Source organism: Nycticebus coucang, chromosome 12 (genome assembly GCF_027406575.1).
Source record: "Nycticebus coucang isolate mNycCou1 chromosome 12, mNycCou1.pri, whole genome shotgun sequence".
Lineage (NCBI taxonomy): Eukaryota > Metazoa > Chordata > Mammalia > Primates > Lorisidae > Nycticebus > Nycticebus coucang.
The window spans coordinates 86,428,442-86,453,978 of record NC_069791.1 but is presented as its reverse complement, the minus strand read 5'-3'; the positions used below and the strand labels follow the sequence as shown (position 1 = coordinate 86,453,978).

Below are 25,537 nucleotides of genomic sequence, written 5' to 3'. Positions count from 1 at the left end.
ATTTCTCTGTCAATTTTAAAGCTTAGCTTAGCAGGGTACAGAATTCTGGGCTGGAAATTGTTCTGTTTAAGTAGATTAAAGATGGATGACAACTGTCTTCTTGCTTGGAAAGCTTTATTAGAGAAGTCTTCAGTCACTCTGATGGTTTTGCCCCTGTAGGTCAACTGGCATTTACTCCTGGCAGCTTGCAGAATCTTTTCTTTTGTCTTGACTTTGGACAGGTTCATCACAATGTGTCTTGGAGAAGGTTGGTTAGAGTTGAGGTGACCTGCGGTCCAATATCCCTCTGAAAGCAGTGTTTCAGAATCTTTGGTGATATTTGGGAAATTTTCCTTTATAATATTCTCTAGTATGGCTTCCATTCCTCTGGGGGCATTCTTCTTCCCCTTCTGGGATTCCTATAACTCGTATGTTGGAATGCTTCATGAAATCCCATAAGTCTGACAGTGAACATTCTGCTTTCTCTCTCTTCTTTTCTGCCTCATTAACTATCTGAGTTATCTCAAGAACTTTGTCCTCTACCTCTGAAATTCTTTCTTCTGCATGGTCTAACCTGTTGCTAATACTTTCCATTGCATCTTTAAGTTCCCTAATTGACTGCTTCAGTTCCTTCAGCTCTGCTATATCCTTTCTATATTCTTCATATCATTCTTATCTTATTTGATTCTGCTTTTGGATTTCCTTTTGGTTATGTTCCACTTTATTAGCAGTTTCCTTCATTGTTTCCATCATTTTCTTCATTGTTTTCATCATTGTATTCTAAATTCCCTTTCCGTCATTCCTAACATTTCTTTATAGGTGGAATCCTCTGCAGTAGCTACCTCATGGTCCCTTGGAGGGGTTGCTCTGGACTGTTTCTTCATGTTGCCAGGAGTTTTCTGCTGATTCTTCCTCAGGAGTGATTTCTTTTATCTGTTTTCTTGCCCTCATTTTCCTTCAGTTCCTCTTGCTTTTAAGTTCCCATGACTGTGGACAAAGGTTTTGATGAGTCCTTTTGGTAAAGGACCAGAAGGATGAGAAGGTTGAAGAGCAAGAAGGGATAAAAGAAAGAGAAAGAAAGAAAGAAAAGAAAATAAAGAAAGAAGAGGTGGGTGGGTAAAAGGAAATATTGACAAAAGAAGAGAGGTACAGAAAGAGGGAGACATAGCAATATTAGGTGTATAGTAGGGTACTTTAACACAATCTTAAAAAAACCCCAACCTCTGGGGGTGCCCATTTGGGTGTTTCCCTTGAGGTCAGCAACTCTTTGCTAACCTGATCGGACCCAGTACCCCACCTCCACCAAGTAGAGAAGAAAGACAAAAATGCTATAAATCAAACCAGAACAAGCAACCAGAAAACTTTATGGGATAAAATTGGGTGAAAAACCAGATAATAGAGGTAGAAACACTAGCAAAAATGAAGTTCTAATTATTGAAAAAGGCAGCAATGGGAAATCGTATTTAAACTAGAACAATGGAGAAAGAAAGGAAAGAAAAAAGAAAAGAAACAATCTGTATGGAAAAGGTTGAAATTAAAAAACAAAACAATGACAAAATAAACAAAAACAAACAAACAACAACAAAAAAACAACCAAAAACAAAGCAGTATACATATATATCTTATTTAATATTGTCTACACAATAGGTGGTCTTCTGGGGTATGAAATGTTAGTCACAATGCTGATACAACTGGAGGCCTCCACTGATTTCTCAAACCCCACAGGGTGGAGACCCTAAATCTCTCTTCAGCGCTCTTAAAAGGCACTTTAAACTTCTAAATGTGGCTAAGCAGAAGCTTTCCCAGGAAAGTGCTTGTTGCTGGGATCACTGCTGAGGTGGCTATCCATTTAGCCAGTGTGTCAAAACTGGTCTCACTCTGCCCCTGAGGGTTAAGGCTGTAAGGTGGCTCAGTCCCACCTTTAGGCTGCTCAGTCACTAGGTTACTAGCTCCCACCTGATCCTTGCTCTGTCACCCTGAGGGCGGACCTTGCCAGGGCAGTTCTCTCACAATGGCTCCCTGTGGCCCAGTGCCGAACACTATTAGCTCTGTCCAGCTCAGCAGCTCAGTCTGGGGCCCTAGACAACACCCAAAGTTCTCCGCACTCCTGCTCAATCTCTCCCCAAGGCAGTTCAACTGAATGCCAACTCCAAAAACACCAAAACAGTTCACAGATAAGGCCTTTCTGGTTTGCGGTTTCACTGCTGCTGTACTTACTGGTGTCGGTGGGATTAGACTGATCGAACACATGCAACCACTTGTCAGTTTTCCACTGTTTTTGTCCTCCTCATGGGGTCCAGAAGTCTCTTGCTGACTCCCTTTATCTTCAAAAGGATGATTATAAGCAGATACCACCAGCCAGAGATGCCTAGAGTTTTATCTCTCCAGACTCATGGTGCCCAGTTGCAGGGATGATGTTACTCAGCCACCATCTTGCTGTCTGCCTGCCTGGCACTCGGATCCCCAGGTGGCGGCTGTGGAGAGTGGCGCAGCCAGAGTGGGATCCAGGTCCCTGCGGGGCGGGCGAGTTGGGGGAGGGAGAGCGGTGGGGGCCAGCCATTAAGTAACTTTTATAGCCCCAAAGGAGGAGAGTGACTGAAGTTGTTTCTCCCCTTACAATGTGAGTGAAACTATGAAATGTCCAGGCAACTGGAAGTTGACATTCATTCTGGAATAGATGTTCCCTATTTAGTACAACCATTTTCATAATTATGACCATACACAAAAGCAGTTTTGAGAGGAAAATTTATCGCTTTAGATGCCTACATTCGAAAAATAGAAAGCGCATCAACAATCTCACAAGCCATCTTATGGAATTGGAAAAAGAAGAACAATCTAAGCCTAAACTCAGTAGAAGAAAAGAAATCTCCAGGGGGTGGCGCCTGTGGCTCAGTCGGTAAGGCGCCGGCCCCATATACTGAGGGTGGTGTGTTCAAACCCAGCCCTGGCTGAACTGCAACCAAAAAATAGCTGGGCGTTGTGGCAGGCGCCTGTAGTCCCAGCTACTCGGGAGGCTGAGGCAAGAGAATCGCTTAAGCCCAGGAGTTGGAGGTTGCTGTGAGCTGTGTGATGCCATGGCACTCTACTGAGGGCCATAAAGTGAGACTTGAGACTCTGTCTCGTGCTCACTTCGGCAGCACATATACTAAAGTGAGACTCTGTCTGTACAGAAAAAAAAAAAAAAAGAAATCTCCAAAATCAAATCAGAGATCAATGAAATTGAAAACAAAAGAATCATTCAGAAAATTAATGAATCAAGGAGTTGGTTTTTTGAAAAAATAAATAAAATAGATAAACCATCGGCCAGACTAACGAGAAATAGAAAAGTAAAATCTCTAGTAACCTCAATCAGAAATGATAAAGGGGAAATAACAACTGATCCCACAGAGATGCAAGAGATCATCTCTGAATGCTACCAGAAACTCTAAGCCCAGAAATTTGACAATGTGAAGGAAATGGATCAATATTTGGAATCACACCCTAGACTTAGCCAGGAAGAAATAGAACTCCTGAACAGATCAATTTCAAGCACTGAGATTAAAGAAACAATAAAAAAGCTTCCAACCAAAAAATGCCCTGGTCCAGATGGCTTCACACCAGAATTCTATCAAACCTTCAAGGAAGAGCTTTCCTGTACTGCAGAAATTATTCCAAAAAATTGAGGAGGAAGGAATCTTCCCCAACACACTCTATGAAGCAAACATCACCCTGATACCAAAACCAGGAAAAGACCCAACCAAAAAGGAGAATTTCAGACCAATCTCACTCATGAATGTCGATGCAAAAATTCTCAACAAAATCCTAGCCAATAGATTGCAGCTTATCATCAAAAAAGTCATTCGTCATGATCAAGTAGGTTTCATCCCAGGGATGCAAGGCTGGTTTAACATGCGCAAGTCCATAAACGTCATCCACCATATTAACAGAAGCAAAAATAAAGATCATATGATCCTCTCGGGCGGCACCTGTGGCTCAGTGAGTAGGCCTTGGCCCCATATGCCGAGGGTGGCGGGTTCAAACCCAGCCCTAGCCAAACTGCAACAACAACAGCAACAAAATAGCCGGGCGTTGTGGCAGGTGCCTGTAGTCCCAGCTACTCGGGAGCCTGAGGCAAGAGAATCACGTAAGCCCAAGAGCTGGAGGTTGCTGTGAGCTGTGTGATGCCATGGCACTCTACTGAGGGCAGTAAAGTGAGACTCTGTCTCTACAAAAAAAAAAAAGATCATATGATCCTCTCAATAGATGCAGAAAAAGCATTTGATAAAATCCAGCATCCTTTTCTAATTAGAACACTGAAGAGTATAGGCAGAGGTGGCACATTTCTAAAACTGAAGCTATCTATGACAAACCCCCAGCTAATATTTTACTGAATGGAGTAAAACTGAAAGTTTTTCCTCTTAGAACTGGAACCAGACAAGGTTGTCCTCTGTCACCTTTACTATTCAACATAGTGCTGGAAGTTCTAGCCAATACAATTAGGCAAGACAAGGAAATAAAGGGAATCCAAATGGGATCAGAGGAGGTCAAACTCTCCCTCTTTGCTGACAACATGATCTTATACTTAGAGAACCCCAAAGACTCAACCACAAGACTCCTAGAAGTCATCAAAAAATACAGTAATGTTTCAGGATATAAAATCAATGTCCACAAGTCAGTAGCCTTTGTATACACCAATAACAGTCAAGACGAGAAGCTAATTAAGGACACAACTCCCTTCACCATAGTTTCAAAGAAAATGAAATACCTAGGAATATACCTAACGAAGGAGGTGAAGGACCTCTATAAAGAAAACCATGAAATCCTCAGAAAGGAAATAGCAGAGGATATTAACAAATGGAAGAACATACCATGCTCATGGACGGGAAGAATCAACATTGTTAAAATGTCTATACTTCCCAAAGCAATCTACCTATTCAATGCCATTCCTATCAAAATACTAACATTGTACTTTCAAGATTTGGAAAAAAATGATTCTGCGTTTTGTGTGGAACCGGAAAAAACCCTGTAGCTAAGGCAGTTCTTAGTAATAAAAATAAAGCTGGGGGCATCAGCATACCAGATTTTAGTTTGTACTACAAAGCCATAGTGGTCAAGACAGCATGGTACTGGCACAAAAATAGAGACATAGACACTTGGAATCGAATAGAAAACCAGGAAATGAAACTAACATCTTACAACCACCTAATCTTTGATAAACCAAACCAAGTCTTTCTTGGGGGAAAGACTCCCTATTCAATAAATGGTGTTGGGAGAACTGGATGTCTACGTGTAAAAGACTGAAACTGGACCCACACCTTTCCCCACTCACAAAAATTGATTCAAGATGGATAAAGGACTTAAATTTAAGGCATGAAACAATAAAAATCCTTAAAGAAAGCATAGGAGAAACACTGGAAGATATTGGCCTGGGGAAAGACTTCATGAAGAAGACTGCCATGGCAATTGCAACAACAACAACAAAAATAAACAAATGGGACCTCATTAAACTGAAAAGCTTCTGTACAGCCAAGGAGACAACAACCAAAGCAAAGAGACAACCTACACAATGGGAAAGGATATTTGCATATTTTTTTTTTGTTGTTTGTTTTGTAGAGACAGAGTCTCACTGTACCGTCCACTGGTAGAGTGCCGTGGAGTCACACGGCTCACAGCAAACTCTAGCTCTTGGGCTTACGTGATTCTCTTGCCTCAGCCTCCCAAGCAGCTGGGACTACAGGCGCCCGCCACAGCGCCCGGCTATTTTTTTGTTGCAGTTTGGCCGGGGCCGGGTTTGAACCCGCCACCCTCGGTATATGGGGCCGGAGCTCTACTCACTGAGCCACAGGCGCCGCCCCACTCTCATGGTTTTAAGATGGTTGCCATGGCACCAGCATCACCTTCTTACATGACAGTGCAGCCATTGATTTCAAGAAAAGAGGGAAAGAAGATGGTCGATTACAGGCAGTATTTGTCAAACTATCCCAGCTAGAAGGAGGAAGACTGGACCAAAGTGAATTTGGAGCAATTGAAATTGTGGGATAGACCTTAGTAAGGGGAAACTCCTGTTCAGAGACCCCCACTGAAAGGAACTTCAAGGATGAAGATGAGAAAGAGGGAGAGAGAAGAGGTGAGTCTCCAAGTGGGCTAGAGGAACTTGGAGCTGAATAGAAGGGTAAGGGGGACCCCTTTCTCTACCAGGGGCATTCCTGGAGCAGCAAACCATAGGAACTCACCCCATGGGACAGTACCCCAGGGACCAGAGACTTAGCTTTACTGAACTTAGGTGTTGCCCCCTCTGAATCGCACTCTTGCCTGGCAGCATAGAAAGCAATCCCAGCTCCAGCCAGGTTGTAGCCACGGCCCAGGCCCCCCTTCCTTTAGAAACTGGACATGGAACCCCTTGCCAAGTCCTGTTTCCCTCTGCACAAGCATATCAGGATCACTAGCCTGGTTCAGACAGCCTGGCAGGGCTGCCTCAGTCCCCAGTGCTGGAGAGGTAAAGGGACTTGGGACCCTATCTGCCCCCCTGCCCCCACCATAGCAACTGCAGCAGCAAGCATTGCAGAGGTCAGCTTCTCTCTCACTTGCAGCTGGTGATAAAGACTGCTTATGGAATAAACAGGGCACAGGAACAGTGAAGGGAGCAGGGCCCTGCCTTCCTACCATATTTGGTGGGAACTCAGGTGGTCCCTACATTGCATGACCCTGAGGTCTCAGGTGAGAAACCCAAACAGACAGAGAGCTTGATATGAATTCTCCTCCCTTGACCCCAGGAGAAAACCAGAGCTTTTTCAATTTGGTGCTGGCAGAACAGCTCTTTGGCAGTGTCTAGCTTCCACCAGGCTGGTTCTGACTTCACCCTCTGGGATGGTTTGCCCCACCATCTGTGCACTGCTCCCTGCCTAGGAGCTTCACCTGAAGCCCTTCCCCTACTCTCTTCCAGCTTAGAAGAAAGAAGGCTTGTCTCCAGGGAGCCCTGCTCTGTGTAGCCCCAGTAGGCAACTTTGGCAGGCTAAGAGTGGGAAGGACCACAGGAGAAAGCAGCAGTTCATGAACAGCCTCCTGTGAGCCATCTAATTGAGCCCAATCAGATCTCTCTCAACAGCAATGTAGGGACACCCTACTTTTCAACTTAGAACTAATAATAATAATAATAATAATAAGAATAAGAATAGAAAACACATGAGGTGGAACCAGCAAAAGAAACCTGGAAACATGAAAATTCAGGGAAGATCAACTCCCCAAGGGATTACAATGCAGCTACAGCTGAAAATGCCTTCAATAAAAGATTCGGTCTTTTCAATAAAAGACAGAAATAGAATTCAGAATATGAATAGCAAATAAAATGAATGTGATTGAAGAGAAGGTGAAAAAAGAAGTCCCCAAATTGTCTCAAACCATCAAAATTAAAGATAAAGTCACGATGAATCTGGGCGTAATTAGGAAGGATATAATAGAACTTAAGGAATTAAAAGAGGTATCCAAGGAATTGTTTTTTTTTTCAGCTTTTGTCCAGGGCTAGGTTTTGAACCCACCACCTCTGGCATATGGGGCCAGCACCCCACTCCTTTGAGCCACAGGCACCACCTGGTATCCAAGGAGTTTTAAAACACAGTAGAGAGTCTCAGGAACAGAGTAGAACATGGAGAAGAAAAACTCTCATAATTCAAAGACAAGATTTTTGAACTAACCCAAGCATCTGAAGTGGCAGAAAAGAAGAGAGCAAAAGCACAGCTATCTCTTAGAGAGATATGGGACTACACAAAGTGTACAAACATACATTTTATAGGTATCCCTGAAGGAGAAGAGAATCCTGAAAGCAGTGAAGCTCTACTTCAAGACATCATTGTGGAGAATTTCCCAAGAAGTTCCGGAGACCCAAAAATACAGATACTAGATAGTTACAGAACTCTGTGATGACTCAATTCAAACAAAGCATCTTCTACATACATTGTAATTAACCTGGCCAAATTCAAAATGAAAGAGAAACTTTGCACACAGTTATGTGTAAGCAACATTTTTCTTACAAGGGCAGAAACATTAGGGTAACAGCAAACTTTTCAGTGGAAACTTTACAAGCCAGAAGAGAATGGTCACCTGTTTTTTCTTTTGTTTGTTTTTTGAGACAGAGTCTCACTTTGTCACCCTCAGTAGAGTGCTATGGTGTCACAGCTCACAGCAACCTCAAACTCTTGGGCTTAAGTGATTCTCTTGCCTCAGCCTCCCAAGTAGCTGGGATTACAGGCACTCACCACACTCTGCTATTTTTAGAGATGAGGTCTCACTCTAGTTCAGGCTGCTCTCGAACTGGTGAGCTCAGGTGATCCACCCACCTTAGCCTCCCAGAGTGCTAGGATTACAGGCATGAGCCACGGTGCCTGGCCTGGTCACCTGTTTGTTTGTTTTTTGTCTTCTTAAAGCAACTTTCAGTCTAGGATTCTATATTCTATATCTGCCTAAACTAAGTTAGGCATATATATATGAAACTTAGTTTAGGCAGATATAGAATATAGAATATATATATATACTTTTTTTTTACTTTTTTAAAATTCTTTTTGCCATTGCCAACTGTATTTCAAGGTGTAATGTGGCATATAGGGAAAAGTTTTCAATTAGCAATAATCGTGCCTTGGATAAACCTCATTGGCTATGATACTGCCACTGTGCAAAGCTGGATATACATATTTGTTGCCCTCCACAGAGAATGCCATGGCATCATAGCTCACAGCAACCTCAAACTCTTGGGCTTAAGCAATCCTCTCCACTCAGCATCTCACATAGCTTGGACTACTGGTGCCCACCACAATGCCTGGCTAGTTTTTAGAGATGGGGTCTCACTGTTGCCCAGGCTGGTCTCAAACTCCTGAGCTCAAGCAATCCACCCACCTTGGCCTCCCAGAGTACTAGGTTAAGTTTCATATTTGATAGAGAAATCAAATCTTTAACTGATAAGCAAAGATTGAGGAAATTTGCCAACATAAGACTATCTTTGCAGGAAGTACTCAGATCTGTCCTATACATAGACACAGACCATCACAATTGACCACCAGCAAAGTAAAGACATCTGGTAATTAAAGGACAAAGCCTAGATTCCACAGTGGCCCAAGTCATAAAACTAGGCAACGGACCTCCACAAAACAAGAAAATCAGAACTCTACCATACTTATCAATTCTCTCAGTAAATGTGAATGGCTTGAATTCCCCAGGAATAAGACACAGGATGCTAAATGGATAGAAAGGCACAAGTATTTGATGCCTTCAGGAAACACATCTAATCTCCAAGGACAAAACAACCCTCAGGATGAAGGGTTTGAAAACAATATTTCAGACAAATGGAAGTCAGAAGAAAGCAGAGTCGTAGTCTATTTGTAGATACATTGGGTTTTAAAGCACCAAAAAGTAAAGAAAGGCAAAGATGGACACTATATACTGGTCAAAGGAATAATACAATAAGAAGACATTTTAATTCTAAATATCTATGTACCCAATTTAAATGCTCCCAAATATATAATATGAACCATAACTGGTCTGAATAATATGATATCCTGAAACACCATAATAGTTGGAAACTTTAACATTCCACTGACAGAACTGGATGGATCCTCTAAGTAGAAACTAAACAAAGAAATGATAAGACTCTAGAATAAATGGGCTTAACAGACATTTACAAAACATTCCACCCCAATAATAATACCAAGCATATGTTCTTCTCATTAACTTGTGGATCTTTCTCCAAAACTGATCATTTCCTAAGATACGAATCAAATCTCAACAAATTTCAAAGAGTAGAAATTATACCTTGTATGATTTTGAACCATAAAGGAATAAAAGTAGAACTCAATTCTAACAAAAACATTCATCCCCACACAAACTCATGGAAATTAAACAACCTTATGCTGAATAACAGCTAGGTTAAGGAGGAAATAAAGAATGAACCATTCGATTCCTCGAACAAAATGACAATAAAACCATAAGCTGTCAAAACCTGTGGGATACTGCAAAAGCAAACTTAACAGGGAAATTTATTATATTAACTGCCCATGTCTAAAAAACAGAAAGAGTGCAAATCAACAACCCAATGAATTATCTCAAGGAACTGGATAAGAAAGAGCAATCTAATTCCAAATTAGCAGAAGAAAAGAAATAACCAAAATTAGATCAGAATTAAATGAAATTGAGAACAAAAGAATCATTCAGAAGATTTACAAAACAAAAAGTTGGTTCTTTGGAAAGATAAATAAAATCAATAAACCTCTGGCTAGATCAACTCGAAAACTGAAACTGAAAGTAAGATCTCTAATAACCTTCATCAGAAATTAAAAAAAGGGAAAATGACAACAGATATCACAGAGATCCAAAAGATCATCTCTGATTGCTACAAAAAAACTCTATGCCCAGATATTTGAAAATGTTGAGGAAATGGACCAATACTTGGAATCACACCACTTCCCTAGACTTAACCAGAAAGAATTAGAACTCTTCAGCAGACTAGTATCAAGCACTAAAATTGCAACAATAATAAAAAAAGCTTCCAACACAAAAAAATCCTGGACCAAATGATTTTACATCAGAATTCTACCAAATCTTCGAAGAAGACCTTGTACCTATATTGGAGAATACATTGCAAAACATGAAGATGAAAGGAAACCTAACTCCTTCTATGAAGCAAATATCACCCTGATCCCAAAACCATGAAAAGGACCCACTCAAGAAAAAAGAAAACTACAGACAAATATCATTAATGAGTATTTGACATAAAAATAATAAAATCCTAGCTGAGTGTTGTGGCAGGCACCTGTAGTCCCGACTACTTGGGAGGCTGAGGCAAGAGAATTGCTGGGGCCCAAGAGTTGGAGGTTGCTGTGAGCTGTGATGCCACAACACTCTACTCAGGGTGACATAGGCAGACTCTATCTCAAAAAAAGAAAATATAAATAAATAAAAATAAAATCCTAGCAGATAGGATACAACTACAGATTAAAAAATTATACATCACGAGGTCAGCTTTATCCCAAGGATACAAGGCCGCTTCGACTTATGCAAATCCATAAAAATAATTCACCACATAAATAGAAGAAAGACAAAGACCATATGATCCTCTCAATAGTTGCAGAAAAAGCATTTGACAAAATTGAGCATCCTTTTCTGATAAAAACACTTAAGAAAAAATTGGCATAGATGGGAACATTTCTGAAACTGATAGAAGCCATCTAAAACAAACTCAAAGCCAACATCATATTGAAAGGAGTAAAACTGCAAGCATTTCCAATTAGAACTGGAACCAGACAAGGATATCCACTATGCTACTACTATTCAACATAGAGATGGAAATCCTAGTGAGTGCAATCGAGCAAGAGAAGGATATTGAGGGTATTCCAATGGAGATAGAGAACGTCAAGGACCTTATCCTTAGAAAACCCCAGGGACTCATCTACGAGACTCCTGGAAATGATCAAGAATTACAGTAACATCTTAGGATATAAAATCAATGTCCATAATCAGTAGTCTTTATATATGCCATCAGCAGTCAAGCTGAGAATCAAATCAAAGACAATACCCTTCACAGTGGCTTCAAAGAAAAAATGAAATATCTGGGAGTGTTCCTCAAAGGATGTGAAGGAGCTCTACAGAGAGAACTATGAAACCCCGAGAAAAAAAATAGCAGAAGACATTAACAAATGAACGAGCATACCATGCTCATGGCTGAGAATATCAACATTCTTAAAATGTCTATACTACCCAAAGAATTCTACAGATTTATTATAATCCCCATTAAAATACCAATGTCATACTTTTAAGAACTTGAAAGAATAGTTACTTGTTTCATATGGAACCAGAAAAAATTCAAAATAGCCAATGCAATTCTAAGGAATAAAACAAATACGGAGGCATCACATTACCAGACTTCAGGTTTTACTGCATGACTACAGTGATCAAAACAGCATGGTACTGACACAAAAATGGATACATAGATCTGTGGAACAGAACAGAAAACCAGCCTCTTAGCACCAACTGATTTTTGATAAATAAAACAAAAGCATAGACCAGGGGAAAGAATCCCTATTTAATAAATAGTGCTAGGAGAACTGATTAGTCACATGTAAAAGACTTAGACTGGATCTACACCTGTCATCATTTATAAAAATTGACTCATGCTGGACAAGAGATTTAAATCTAAGACACAAAACAATACGAAGTCTAGAAGAAAGTGTGGGAAATACTCTTGGTGATATTGATCTGGGGAAAGACTTCAGGAAGAAGATTCCATTGACTATTGCAGTAGCAACAAAAATAAATAAATGGGACCTGATCCCAAAAAGCTTCTGCACCAGTAAAGATGCAATGATTAAAGCAAATAGACAGCCTTCAGAATGGGAGAAGATACTCACATGTTACGAATCTGACAAAGGGCTAATAACCCGAATCTGCCTAAAACAAGCAAACCAACAAGAAAAATGCAAATAATCCAGTTAATTACTGGGCAAGAGAAATGAACAGAACCTTCTCCCAAGAAAACAGAATGACCAACAAATACATGAAAAATGTTCATTTTCTCTAAGCATCAGAAAAAGCAAATCAAAACAATCTTGAGATATCACCTAACCCCACATCACAAAGTCCCAAAGCTGCAGATGCTGTCAAGAGTGTAGGTAGAAGGAAACACTTATACACTGTTGGTAGGATTGCAACTAATACAGCCTCTTTGGAAAGAATTATGGAGAAAAGCTAAAAGTAGACCTTCCATTTGATCCTGCAATCTCATTATTAGGTATTTACCCAGATGTAAAAAAAATCATTTTATCATAGGAACATTTGCACTTGAATATTTACAGCAGCTCAATTCACAATCACAAAGATGTAGAAACAACCCAAGTACCCATCAAACCATGCATGAGTGGATAAATAAACTGTGGTATGTGTATACTGTGGAATACTATTCAGCCATAAAAGATGGAGACTTTACACCTTTTGTATTTACCTTGATGGAGATGAAGAGCATTCTCCTTAGTAATGTATCTCAAGATTGGAAAAACCAGTATTCCATGTACTCAATACTAATTTCAAACTACTAGATGAAGAACTACAGGCTCACATCAGAGGAAAAACACAGTTAAATTCAAGAAGAGGGGAAGGGGCTCAGTAAGCTCCCATGTAATGTGTACAATATAGGGATGCATGGCACACCTCCTGGGTGAAGCACCTCCTGGGGAAAGGACTCAAATACAACTTAGGCTTTTCCTAACAAATGCAAACAATGTGACCTCATCATATGCACCCTTCTATTAATCAAAAAATAAAGAAGAGAAGAGAAGAAGAAAAGAGGGAAAGCATGAGTGCCTCAGAAAAATGTGATTTTTAGAAAATCTTCCATTAGTTCTTGGTGGAAGGTGGCAGATAGGTTGGGTATAGTTGAAGAAATGTCTTGAACTGTTGCCATCCACACAGGAATAAAAATTATAGTCACTGGCTATGTCAGTTAGACCTGGAATTAGAGGACTAGGAAGTTTTCCAGTCAAAGAATCTCTTAGGAAGATACTATCATCAAGCCATTGGCTTTTGTAGTGGTTTTGGGGAGACCAGTACATCACCTATGACATCAGGCCACACAAAAATTCTCATGCAGTGAAAATAGATTTTGTTTTAATGACTTTCAGATTATCTATGTAGATCCACTGGTTTGGGGACTATGGAATAAAGAAGGGGCATTTACTTGGGCCAGGAGTCAGTGAGGAAATTAGATTTCTGATCTGAGATTTGAATGAAGAGTTGAAGTAGGCAAACAAGGTCTCCAACCAGAGGGAATGGCACGAACAAGGAGGCTGAGGGTGCTGAGCTCATCTGAGAAAGCGTTCCAGTTTCATGTGGGAAGAGAAGAATTAGGGCTAGGACTTTATGGCTTGCAAATGGAGTTTGGTTTTGTCCTGAAGTTATGGGAGATACTGAAAAGTTCTAAATCATGGATGGATTCGATTAGAACCACAGCCTGAATTTCTACTATCACATAGTAGGAATTATGTGGTTGTCATATAATGCCTTTGTTTTCCTCCTTGAAACGCAACTCAACTACACCTCCCAGGTCACTTGCAGTCAGAGAAGCCAAGTCACCGAATTCTAGCCCATCAAACATGGATGAAGGGGATTCACCATTTTTAGGTCCAGCCCATAATAACCTCATTTACAACCCTCTACATTGTCTCTTTCCCTATTTGCTGGATAGATTTCAGGAGTTGCTGGCAAAGCTCCAAGATGGAAGTAAGATGAATCTCTGAGTCACCATTTGGTAAAGAGCTTGCTACTCACTAAACCATGAATCAAGTTTTACTATGCTAAGGCATGGTAATGTTGTTTGAGAATAGCAATTAGCCTACTTTAATACAAACCAGAATAAGAGCTCCTATTTCTTGGGTATTTGCTCCAAATTGGGCACTGTGCTGAGTGTATTGTCTCATTTCATCCACACAAAAACTCCATGGGAAGCCATGGAAGCCACTGTGCCCAGTGGTTCCCAGTGAGAAAGGAATGGGTGATGGGTGGGTGGGGCAAGGAGAGCAGATGAAGAGTTATTATAGCAATCAACCCCAGCAGGGCGTTCCTGCTGTGAAATGGGTTATATCATGGGGTTTGTAGGGTGAACGGAGAGGATGCATCTGAGGTGTCCTGTGCAGGGCCTAGCATCTGGCAGGTGCATAATGAATGTTAGTTTTATTTTTCTCAAGGGACTAAGTAAGCATTGATGAAGGTCTGGGTGAAACAGAAGAGAATTATTCTGGACTGGCAGGACTAGAGTAAAGAATGAGGGACACGGGGAAGCTGAGGGTTGGATGACTGTCTTCTGTTGCTCTGAAGGAAGGTCTAAGAAACATCTTGTACAACATGCTGTGAGATGGGGTGGAGGGGGAGAACAGGGTTAAAGACAGTCAACAAGAAAACAGATCCCGAAACCTTCTGAGATGAGCAGATATGTTCAACAGGAGACTCTGGCTGACAAGAGCTGTCTACAAGCTGTCCCCCTCTTGTCCAGATATATCCACATCTGTGCTGAAGCAGATAGTTCTCATCTACACAACCATGGGTCAGATTAGTTCTTTAACTTCTTTGAGACTTATTTTTCTCATTTGAAGAATGAGATGGGGATAAGAAATAATGAGGCTTATCTGATAGTTTCCTATGAATATGTGCAGAGTGCTGTGCATGGTGTGGGAGACGTAGTGAGCATTCAGTAATTGCAGAAATTATCATGAAAATTTCCACAAATTCTCTGTCTCGAGCTACATGTCAACATTCAGTCATGGCTATCAGCAACTTATGGCTTAGCCCACAAGTTTTTTCATATTGTGGTAAAATACACATAAAATTTACCATTTTAACCATTTATAATTGTGCAGTTCAGCGACGTTAAGTATATTCACATTGTTGTGCAACTATCTCTATCATCTATCTTCTCAATTTTTTCAGCCTCCCAAACAGAAAATCTGTACACATTATACACTAACTCCCCTTTCTCCCTTCTCCCCAGCCCCTAGGAACCACCATTCAGCTTTCTGTGTCTATGAATTTGTCTAGTCTAAGTGCTTCATATAAGTGGAATCATGTAGGGTGTCTGGTCCTTGGTAATAGCCCACAAGTTTTGGGATCACATAAGCTGTGTAATCCTGGGAAACTCAGCCTTCTGGAAACACTATTTCATTATGTGCAAAATGATTATAATAATAGTACCTACCTCATAGGGTTGCTGTGAGGTTTAGTGAGATACTACGAGCAGTAGAACCTCCATTGTTGACCAACTCCCTACATTGACCACCTCCCTACATTGACCACTTAGTTAAGTTGACCTAATTTTCATAGACTGGACATATACTACACATACATATCAGCACAGTAGGCCTAGTTCCTTATATTGACCATGCCTGTATGTTGATCAGTTTGTTACAGCCCCTTGAGTGGTCAACTTACAGAGGTGATGCTGTATATGGTATTTAGCTCAAGGCCTGGCACGTAGAATGTGCTCAGTAAATATTAGTTACATCTAAGTGTATTCTAAATTAATGGACACTGCTATTGTGTTTATTTTATCTGGCACTGTCCTGAGTACTTCATATGCATGAACCCATCTAAACCACAACCACCCCATGACATGACCATTGTCACTATTATCCACACTTGACAGGGGAGTAAACAAAGGTGCAGAGAGGTTAAAGGTTACACGGCTGATTCACAGCACAGTTGGGATTTAAATCCAGGCAGCCTGTTTGTGAAGTGCATGGATTCTCCCACCACATCTCATGGCCTCTTGCTTGTCTGTGCTGCTCCACCCAGTGGGGGATCACCTTCTAGCAGTCCGTCCTGGGTCAGGCCATTAGTGTGGACAAATGTTAAGGTCCTAGAAAGAGATGCTTGTGGGCATCCAGAAAGAGATGAGAGATGGGTTTTCTGTTTCTTAACCTGTGAGGTCCAAACACGATGGGGCTCTCTGCACATCCCCCAGTACCTGCTGGCCTCCCGTAGGCTGTCAGGAGCTGGGGTGTGCTGTCCAGGTGAGGTAGCCAAGCCAGGAGCTGGGGTGTGCTGTCCAGGTGAGGTAGCCAACCCAGTGCCTTTCCCCTCATTGGCAGGAAGCTCAGCAATCCTTGACTCTCCACCCCAGCCCTGCCCTGGTGAGATGACATAAAAAAGTTTCTTCTTCTTCCTCAGGGCCACCTCTCACGTGGACTTTATTGGCTTCTCAGCATTCTCAGTGAGCCTCTGCAACCCTTTAAAAGGGGCAGAGCATGTCGTGGGATCAGGTTCTGTCTCAGAGAGAAGACTGTGCAGGACAGCCAGTTGGGGGACTCAGCAATTTGAGCAAGAGCCCAGGTGGTTTGTGGTTTGTTGGTTTCTCCTCCAGAAAGGTGAGTCCACGGCCACCATTTTCCTTTGCAGCCTGGCAGAGCGAGGGGTGGTTGTAAATTCACCCGAGGTTTGGGGTTGGGTCTCCTGTGTGGGCTCTCCTGCCACCCATGTCCACTGTCACTTTCCCCTACAGCAGATAGATATGTGTGACTCTGACTTTGGCAATGGCAAGATGAAGGAACCAAGTGAGGCTGGCAGGGGACGCATGTCCTGGTACGAGCGGCTGGTGCAGCCCTGCCTGGTTGAGCTGCTGGGCTCTGCTCTCTTCATCTTCATTGGGTGCCTGTCAGTCATTGAGAATGTGCCAGACATGGGGCTGCTGCAGCCGGCCCTGGCCCACGGGCTGGCACTGAGCCTCATCATCTCCACGCTGGGGAACATCAGGTGAGACCAGCCCCAAGCACTTAGCCTGGGGCTCCCATGGGGAGCTGGGGTGGGGGCAAAGCTGTGGTCAGGCCCTCCACACCACTCAGGACTCCAGAGAGTGCTGTGGAACAGAGTGGAGAGGGGGCCTCAGCCTGCCTCGGGGTTCTCAATCTGTAGCCTGTAAGCACCTGGCTTTGGGCAGTCCCACTCCAGACTCAAGAGTCCCACCTACAAAATGGGAACAGGAGCACATTTCTTTTTTTCTGAGACTGAGTCTCACTTTGTCACTTTTAGTAAAATGCCATGGCGTCATAGCTTACAGCAACTTCAAACTCCTGGGCTCAAGTGATTCACTTGCCTCATCCTCCCAAGTAGCTGGGACTACAGGTTCCTGCCACAATGCCCCAGCTATGTTTTTTTTTTTTTTTTTTTTTTTTTTGCAGTTTTTGGCTAGGGCTGGGTTTGAACCTGCCACCTCTGGTATATGGGGTTGGCACCCTACTCCTTGAGCCACAGGTGCCACCCTGCCCTGAGTGTTTTTTAGAGACGTATTTCGCTCTTGCTCAGGCTAGTCTTGAACACGTGAGCTCAAGCAATCCACCTGCCTTGGCCTCCCTGAGTGCTAGTATTATAGAAGTGAGCCACTGTGCCTGGCCCAAGAGCATATTTTTAAAATGAATTTTTTCCGACTCAATACGTATGTCTTGCCAAGTCTGTATCAGATATTAATCATCTGATCCTCACAACAACCTTGTGGGGTAGGTCCTGTTACTAACCCCATTTTAGAGCTTCAAAAGAGAAAGGCTATATAATGTGTCCAAGGTTATAGGGCTGGAAAGTGGCAGAGCCAGAAGCCAAGTCCAAGCTGTCTGGCTTCAGTGCCCAAACCCAAGTACCCCCTGTGTCCTCCCAGGGAAGGGGTGAGGGGAAGAGAGCATGAGAACAAAATGAAGTGAAACACTAAGCACGAACCAAAAGCCCAGTTGGTACTGGTTGCTTTGCTGTGCATCCACTAGAAGGAGTTTGGGGAAAGCAAAAATGTGCAGAGGAACTGAGCAGGGGCTCTTTCACTCACATGTACAGGGATCTGGAACGGCCCTGGCTGGTCAAGTGGTGATCAGGAAGGGAGGCAGAGGGGATGGGTTCCTCTGGCTCAGCTCTCACCTGAGTGGGGATTCAATGGGGAAGTATGTTGGAGAGGGGAGATTCCAGGGGAGGCAGCTGCAACAATCTTGATTGGTGAGCCTAGCAGAAACGTATGGAGTTAGGTTGGTCTGTAGTTAACCTCATTCAGAAGACAGATCTGAATATGGAAATCACAATACTGTTTCTGTAAAACTATAATGGAAAGAGAACTTTAACTTCTTTTTCAATGTCCAAAGGAGGTTGCAAGTGGAATAAAAAGCATATGGTCTTCCACTGATATGGGTCAGGGGTGAATGCAACCTTTGTCATGTCTTAGCGGGGTCACCAGGGCACGTTTGCAAACTTGTCTGTGTGCAGCGTCTTACTTAATGTGGGTAATGACAATAGCTGGTATTTATTAAGTATTAACCATAGAGACAGTACTATGTACCTGTGTTAATTCATTTCTTTGCAACAGTCTTGCTAGGTAGAGATCATTGAGGCACTGAGAGGCCATGAACTCATCCAAGGTCACACAGCTATGCAGTGGCAGAGCTAGAGCTTGAACCTAGGCCTGATGGATGGAAAGACCATTTCTCAGGCACAGTAGTATTCTGCCTCTCAATAACACCAACATTTTGTTCAATCATTGCTTTTTCCCACCAATATTTATTCAGCACCCCTACACGCTAGGCACTCACTTTGAGGGTTGTTGAATGGATCCAAGGTAAGTTGTATAAAGCTCCCAGCTCAGCACCTGGCACACAGTAATTGTTCAAAGAATATTTGCTAAGAGCAACCAATAAATGAACAAAACACTTTAGTGTTAGCGTAGGGAACAGGGGTGGTCCTCAGGTCTTCCGGCCCTCTCCTGGCAGAGCCATGTTCAGTAACAGTCTCTCCCCAGGTTGGGCAGGTGGGATGGTGGAGGAGAGGACAATGGCCTGAGGGGTTCTAGCTCTGCAGCTCCCAGGGAAGCCGCCCCACCCCCACCTTGCCTGTTTGCTTGGCAGAGCCCAGGCTAAGCTACTTGGAGCCATGGGGGCCTGGCTGCCCCTCTGCCTAACTTGTCCAGTCTGAGCATCAGCTGATGTTTTCATAACACACAGGAGGGTCTGCGCATAGAGCTGGGCCAGACGAGCTGGGGGCAGCTGGTCGTGAAGTGTCAGGGTATTGGACAAAGTCCTTTTGTCCAGAGCCAAGGTGCCCTGTCCAGTCTCAGCTCAATTCTGTGTCCATTGCAGGTGGGCAGGCTCACTGGTAGGCTCTTCACATCTGGGGGCACTTGGGCTCTTGTGTAATGTGGGGAGTCATGAGGTCACCTTCTCCCTTATTGCAAAATATCCATTCCCAGGAACCCAAGGGATGTAATGGGCCAACCTCTGTGAACAGTCCCTCCATCAGAGTAGGGCTGGATGGGACACCAACACCAGTGTGGGTGCAGGGGGCTGGGGGGCCTCCTGGCTCTGGGGCCAGGGCAGATCTTGGTGAACAGGAAGCTTTTTGCCCATGAGCAAGTTAGAGGCTGGCCAACTGGAACCTGCCCTCTGACCCCAGGCTCCCACTCAGCTAGCGCCCATGCTCATCCTAAAGTCCCAAACCCAATCCCTGGCCCAGTCAGGACCCCCCACCCCACCTCTCAATGCCATTTCCAAGCTGAACCCCTAACCTCCATGCCCCACTCCTCTCACTCTCAGACTGTAGTGGGGATTTCTTGGCTGAGCAGTTCCATCGGGAGCTCTGGTTCTGGGTCTTGCCGCCCATAAGGAGAGGCCAGGACAAGCTCTTGTGCTGCTAACTCAGAGCCTGGGGTCTCAGTCTGACCTGCAGCCATGTCTCTGGAGGCAGGAGGGAGCTCTGAGGGAGTTGGAAGGGAGTCTGGAAGGAGTTAAGGACAGTCTCCCTGCACGTTCTTCCCCCAGGGCCACCCTGGGGTCTGGGCTTAGGCTTAGGGCTGCTCTCCCCTTCCCTGAGCTCCCCCATGTCTCTCACGCCACATCCTAGCACCTCCAGGAAAATGGGGCCTGCTGGTATCTCTTCCTATTTGGCTGGGCCTCGGATTGACTCTGGACCTTGCAGGGGAGTTAAGGGGAACTGGTTGGGACACATTTTCTCAGGGGACAACCTTGTGGTGGGCCCCGGACCCTGGCCTCATGCTTCCTTCTGCTCTCCTGGGTTACAGTGGGGGCCACTTTAACCCTGCGGTGTCCCTGGCAGCCATGCTGAGTGGAGGCCTCACCCTGATGATGCTCCTTCCCTATTGGATCTCCCAGCTGCTTGGAGGGCTGCTCGGGGCTGCCCTGGCCAAGGTGGGTGACCCCCAGGGGCTGGGCTGTGATGGGGCTGCTGGAGGTGGGAGGGTGAGGGCAGTAGAGAAATGTTCAACTCCTGGCTTGTTTCTGGTGGTGGAGGGGTGGACCCTTTCCATGGGCCTCTTTGCCTCCAGTCCTAACCTCCTTTTTTCTATCTGGACACAGTCTTTTTCTGTAAACCTGGTAGCAAATTTAAGACTTGGCATTTCTCTGTCTGAGCTCATTTCTGGCTCTGCAGTCAGGATAGTTCTTGTGTTTTCCCACTCACTGACTTATTCACTGATTCACTTACTCATTCATTCTACAAACATCTCACTGAGGATTAGGGATAAATATGATTATCCTTCAGAAATTCCTGAATTAGGTTCAATGTGTTCTCCAGTTTGCTAGTCTTTGAACTCAGTTACCTTTGAAGAGAGTGCATATTCAATTCATGGTTGGAATCCTCCCATCCCATCAGGAAGGCTAGCTCTTCCTCTCAGCTACAGGAGTTGTATAAATTATATACAAATCCATGGAAGGATTCCTTCCTTCCTTCCTCCTTCCTTCCTCTTCTTCCCCTTCTCTTTTCTTCCTTCCTCCCTTAAGCCTCAGTCCGGACAGGGACCCTTCAGGACGCAGGCCTCATCTGCCATGTGGGGGACGCGAGAGTGGTCAGCCTGGCTGAGACTGGCTGTGAAGCTCTCAGCTCTGACCCACTGTGGACAGTCGTCCATAGTCTCATTTTGTGTATTCCCCTGTCCTAATCTCTCCATGCCATCATATGAGACCTGCAGCCTGTTTTCTGTCTGTAGAGGGCAGCCTGGATGGTCCTACTGTAATTCTGTATGGAAAGTGGTACCCAGACTTGCCCGCAAGCCCGGCCACGTGGAACTTGTCAGACACGATCCTGATGAGTGTGCAGCAGCTGCCGTGCACTGAGTACACTCTCCCTGCTGGGCACTTCCCACATATTCTCTTATTTAATCTCCCAGCAACTTCACAGAGCCCTGTAGCTGAGGCTCCGTTAGCTCAGGATTCAGGGTCCACCACAAGGCTGTCACCCAAGAATCCACACTGAGTCCTTAGAGAGCACTCACTAGGTGCCAGGCACACCAAGACCCTTACCTGTGACCTATGAGCTGTCATTATCACCCCCTGTTTTATAGATGGGGAAATGGAGACACAGAGAAGTTGGGAGCTTATCCAAGTTCAGACAAGTTGGTGAGCAGCAGAGCCCAGGTGTGAGTCGAGGGTCCAGGAGCTGGTGCTCCCGACTGTCTTCCCTCTCCCAGTGCTGTGACCACCCAAGGCCCATTTCTGTGGAGCTAACGGAGCCTCAGCTGCAGGGCTCCCCTTGCAAAGGCCTCTCCTAAAGTCCTACAGGCCCTCCCAACCCCCCCCCCACACACACACTGTGTTCACCTGATCATGTGTGTTTGTCAGGGTTGCTAGAGGAAGATGTGTTTATGTTATTTTTCTTGAAGAAGGTCATGTAAGTGCCATAAGCGCTGGCCCATGTTTCCTGGAGCCCTGGGTCCAGGAGATATGGGCCAGCGCTTATGGCACTTTTCAGATGAAAATGAGGCTTAGGAAGGCCTTATAGCTCACACACAGTCACACAGTGAGAACTAGGGGAGCTGGGATGTGGGCCCAGACCAGTCCATGCTCATTGATGTAACCTTTCTCTGGCTCTTAAGGTGGGCAATATGCACTTTTAGGCCCCTCCTCTCAGCTCCCAGCTGTCTCTCTGCTCTCTGTGACCTTTCTTTTCTTTCTTTCTTTCTTTCTTTCTTTCTCTCTCTCTCTCTCTCTCTCTCTCTCTCTCTCTCTCTCTCTTTCTTTCTTTCTTTTCTTTTTTTTTTTTTCCAGTTTTGGCCAGGGCTGGGTTTGAACCCACCACCTCCAGTATATGGGGCTTGGGCCCTGCTCTTCCTCTCTGACAATGACTGACTTCTCTCCACAGGTGGTGAGTCCTGAAGATAGGTTCTGGAACACAACTGGGGCAGCCTTTGTGACAGTCCAGGAGCAGGGGCAGGTGATAGGGGCGTTGGTGGCAGAGATCATTCTGACAGTGCTGGTCTTGGCCGTGGGTTTGGGCACCACCAATGAGAAGACCACATTCTCTCCCACCCCATTCCGTGTTGGGCAGTCTGTCACCATGGCCATCCTGGCTGGGTGAGTGTCCCTCGGCACTGGGGCAGCCATGCCCAGACCTGGGCTGTCCTGGCTCCAGAGGAGGTCAAGCTTGAAGGTCATAAACTCAGTTGTTAATAGGGGATAGCCAAGTGCAGATGGGGCAGTGAGCTCACAGTGTGGCAAAAACCAGCGAATGCTGGGGACTCTGATGTCTAAGAACTTTAGTCAATTCAGCACTAGTGATGATTGACTAGGCCCGAGAAGGTAGATCTCAGGTGACTCAGGTAATTTCATCCAGGAACATTAGAATTTGGATTTTTATGTGAAGTGTTCCAATTTTGATTATGTAAATGAAACATTCTTCTAAACTATGTTCATTCAGGTCAGTGGGCAGCCAGATGTTAGCCTCAGGGTAACAAAGATCATTCACATCCATTCTTGCTCTCTCTTTGAGCCTCTCAGCAGTCTTGGGGAGGGATTAAGGAGACAAAGTTGCTTCAGGGATTTTATTTCTCTCATTTTATATATGAGGAACCTGAGGCTCAGAGAGGATAGATGGACCTGATTTAAGGTGAATATGTAGTGGGGAAAAAATTTTTTTTTAGCCTAAATTTTTATGTTTTTCTTGAGATAGAGTCTCACTCTGTTGCCCTGGGTAGAGTGCTGCACCGTCATAGCTCATAGTAACCTCACACTCTTGGGCTCCAGTCATCCTCTTGCCTCAGTCTCCCCAGTGGCTGGGACTAAAGGCACCTGCCGCAACACCCGGCTATTTTTAGACTTGGGGGGGTCTTGCTCTTTTACAGGCTGGTCTGGAACTCCTGAACTCAGGCAATACACCTGCCTCGCCTTTGAGAATGCTGGGATTAAGGGCCAGGTCTGGGACAAGGGGATGAGGCAGCCCCTTCCCAATATCCAACTCCTTCCTTTATTTTGGACACAGACCCAAGTCTAGCCCTTCTCCTGGGTCAGCACTGTCATCTTTGGGAGGCTGGGCTAGTGGGACGTGTGTGAGGCTGCCCCCTAGCGTCCCGTGGTTCAAGTACCAGCCTTCTGACTGGTTGCTGGGCGCAGGTTGGGATGAGGTCTGCAGAGGGCCCCAGCTTGAGTGAATGGGACGAGGATCCAGACTCACAACTAGACAACGGCACCCGGGACGTGGGGAACAGTCCCCCAAGCTCGTGGCACAAGAGTCTCACTGAGGGGGCTAGATTATAGCTGTTGTTGTACGTTAATTTCATGCAAGGGTGGGATACATATGCATTTTCTCATTCACTCCTGACAACAACTTGTGGGACAGGCACTTTCACCGCAGTCAAAACAAAAGAGGTTAAACGAAAGAAAATTCAATAGCTAGAACTAGCTGGGCTGGGTTTTGAATCTAGGTCAGCTCGACTCCAAAGTGGTGACAGCTGCTTGTCTTTGGAGTCTTTGGAGAGGATGGAAAGCCAGCCTTTCTTCCTGCCATCACGGAACAGGCATTCTTTCCTGGTCTTTCTTCTCTCAGCACGTGTGGGGCGTGCCAGACTCTGCACCAAGGGGGACAAAGGCCATTTGCTTCCCAGTGTTAAGGATCACCCAGGAGCCCATGATATGGAAGTTTAGAGAGGCTGTCTGGGGTCTGTGAGCCCCAGGCCTAGTTAGGGATATGATGTGGGCAGGTGGGGCCTAGCTGGGGTCCTGGTGATCAGTGTGCTGGCTGTTTGCAGGGGTACCGTGTCTGGAGCCTGCATGAACCCAGCCCGTGCCTTTGGACCTGCTGTGATGGCCAACTACTGGGGCTTCCACTGGATCTACTGGCTGGGCCCGCTTCTGGCTAGCCTGCTTGTAGGACTTCTCTTTAGGTAGGAGTGTGATTCGATCACCGGCCCATCTGGTGGTCACCTGATAATAGCTCTACAGCATCCAGGGACAGAGGGCCAGGCTCTCACTTGCATTTAGAGAAGGGAGGAGGAAACCTCTTGAGAGGAAAAGAACATGGCTCCATCTAGGAGCTTTGGCTGCGAGTGACAGAAACCCATGTCACAGTAGCTTATGATGTAAAGGGGAATTCATTGGCTCACATAACCCAAAAGGTTAGGAGAATCCTGGGCCTGGAGACATGGTGAATGGCTGGATCCCTCCTGCAGGGCTCAGAGACTTCACTGGGATGTCTCTTCCATAGGTTCTTCATTGGAGATGGGAAAACACGTCTCATCCTGAAGGGACAGTGAAGCTGATCTGGTGGGATCCCTGCTGCTACTGGTGCCCTCGGCTGAGACATCCCATGCTTAGGACAGGACGGCTTCTGCATTTCCTGCCAGGACAGAGGCCTAGAGGAGGAACTCATTCGCCTCCACTGACTTGGGCCCGGCTTCTCTGGCTTCTCAGGCAGACAGACTGGTGCTCAGTCCTGAGGAGGCTGTAGGTTCCTGGAGTTCCTTTGTGCTTCCCAGAGACCTCAGCCCAGGGACCGTGTTGCAGCACCACTCAGAGAGAGGTGAAAGCAGTTCAACAGAAGAGTTTTCTCCAGAGGAATCTCTGGAGTCAGGAGAGGAGGCTATTTCTAGGTGTTAGTCCTTCCCCTGCACCTTGTCCTTGCCTTCTCTGTTACAGAAAGGCCTCATGAGGCCTGACCACTTTGCTGCTTCCCAAGCTGACAATCTCACTTTGCAATAATAACTCAGGTGTTTCTTTCCACGTGCCCATGGGGTTTGTCTTTCATTTAAGATGCGTGTGCTACTAGGAGGTATCAAAAGCCTGGGCTTGGGCCTTGGCTTTCCAGAGTG

At 44.9% G+C, this 25,537-nt stretch overlaps 1 protein-coding gene and 1 pseudogene across 1 annotated transcript; one reads left to right on the top strand and one right to left on the bottom strand.

The window, feature by feature from the left end:
• Nucleotides 1-8,499: 8,499 nt before the first annotated feature.
• LOC128562810 (uncharacterized) lies at nt 8,500-8,631 on the bottom strand (annotated as a pseudogene).
• An 8,356-nt stretch (nt 8,632-16,987) lies between these two features.
• LOC128562459 (aquaporin-8) lies at nt 16,988-24,982 on the top strand. The gene is made up of 5 exons (XM_053557423.1): nt 16,988-17,232; nt 20,522-20,648; nt 22,597-22,808; nt 24,479-24,613; nt 24,934-24,982. The coding sequence occupies exons 1-5, from the start codon at nt 16,991-16,993 to the stop codon at nt 24,980-24,982; spliced, it is 765 nt and encodes a 254-aa protein (XP_053413398.1). The 5' UTR covers nt 16,988-16,990.
• The last annotated feature ends 555 nt before the right edge of the window (nt 24,983-25,537 follow it).

Coding starts and splice junctions, on each gene's coding strand:
- LOC128562459 (XM_053557423.1), top strand. CDS start 16,991: ATGTGTGACTCTGACTTTGGCAATGGCAAGATGAAGGAACCAAGTGAG. Junction 22,809..24,478: donor ACCATGGCCATCCTGGCTGG/GTGAGTGTCCCT, acceptor GGCTGTTTGCAG/GGGTACCGTGTCTGGAGCCT. Junction 24,614..24,933: donor CTTGTAGGACTTCTCTTTAG/GTAGGAGTGTGA, acceptor TCTCTTCCATAG/GTTCTTCATTGGAGATGGGA.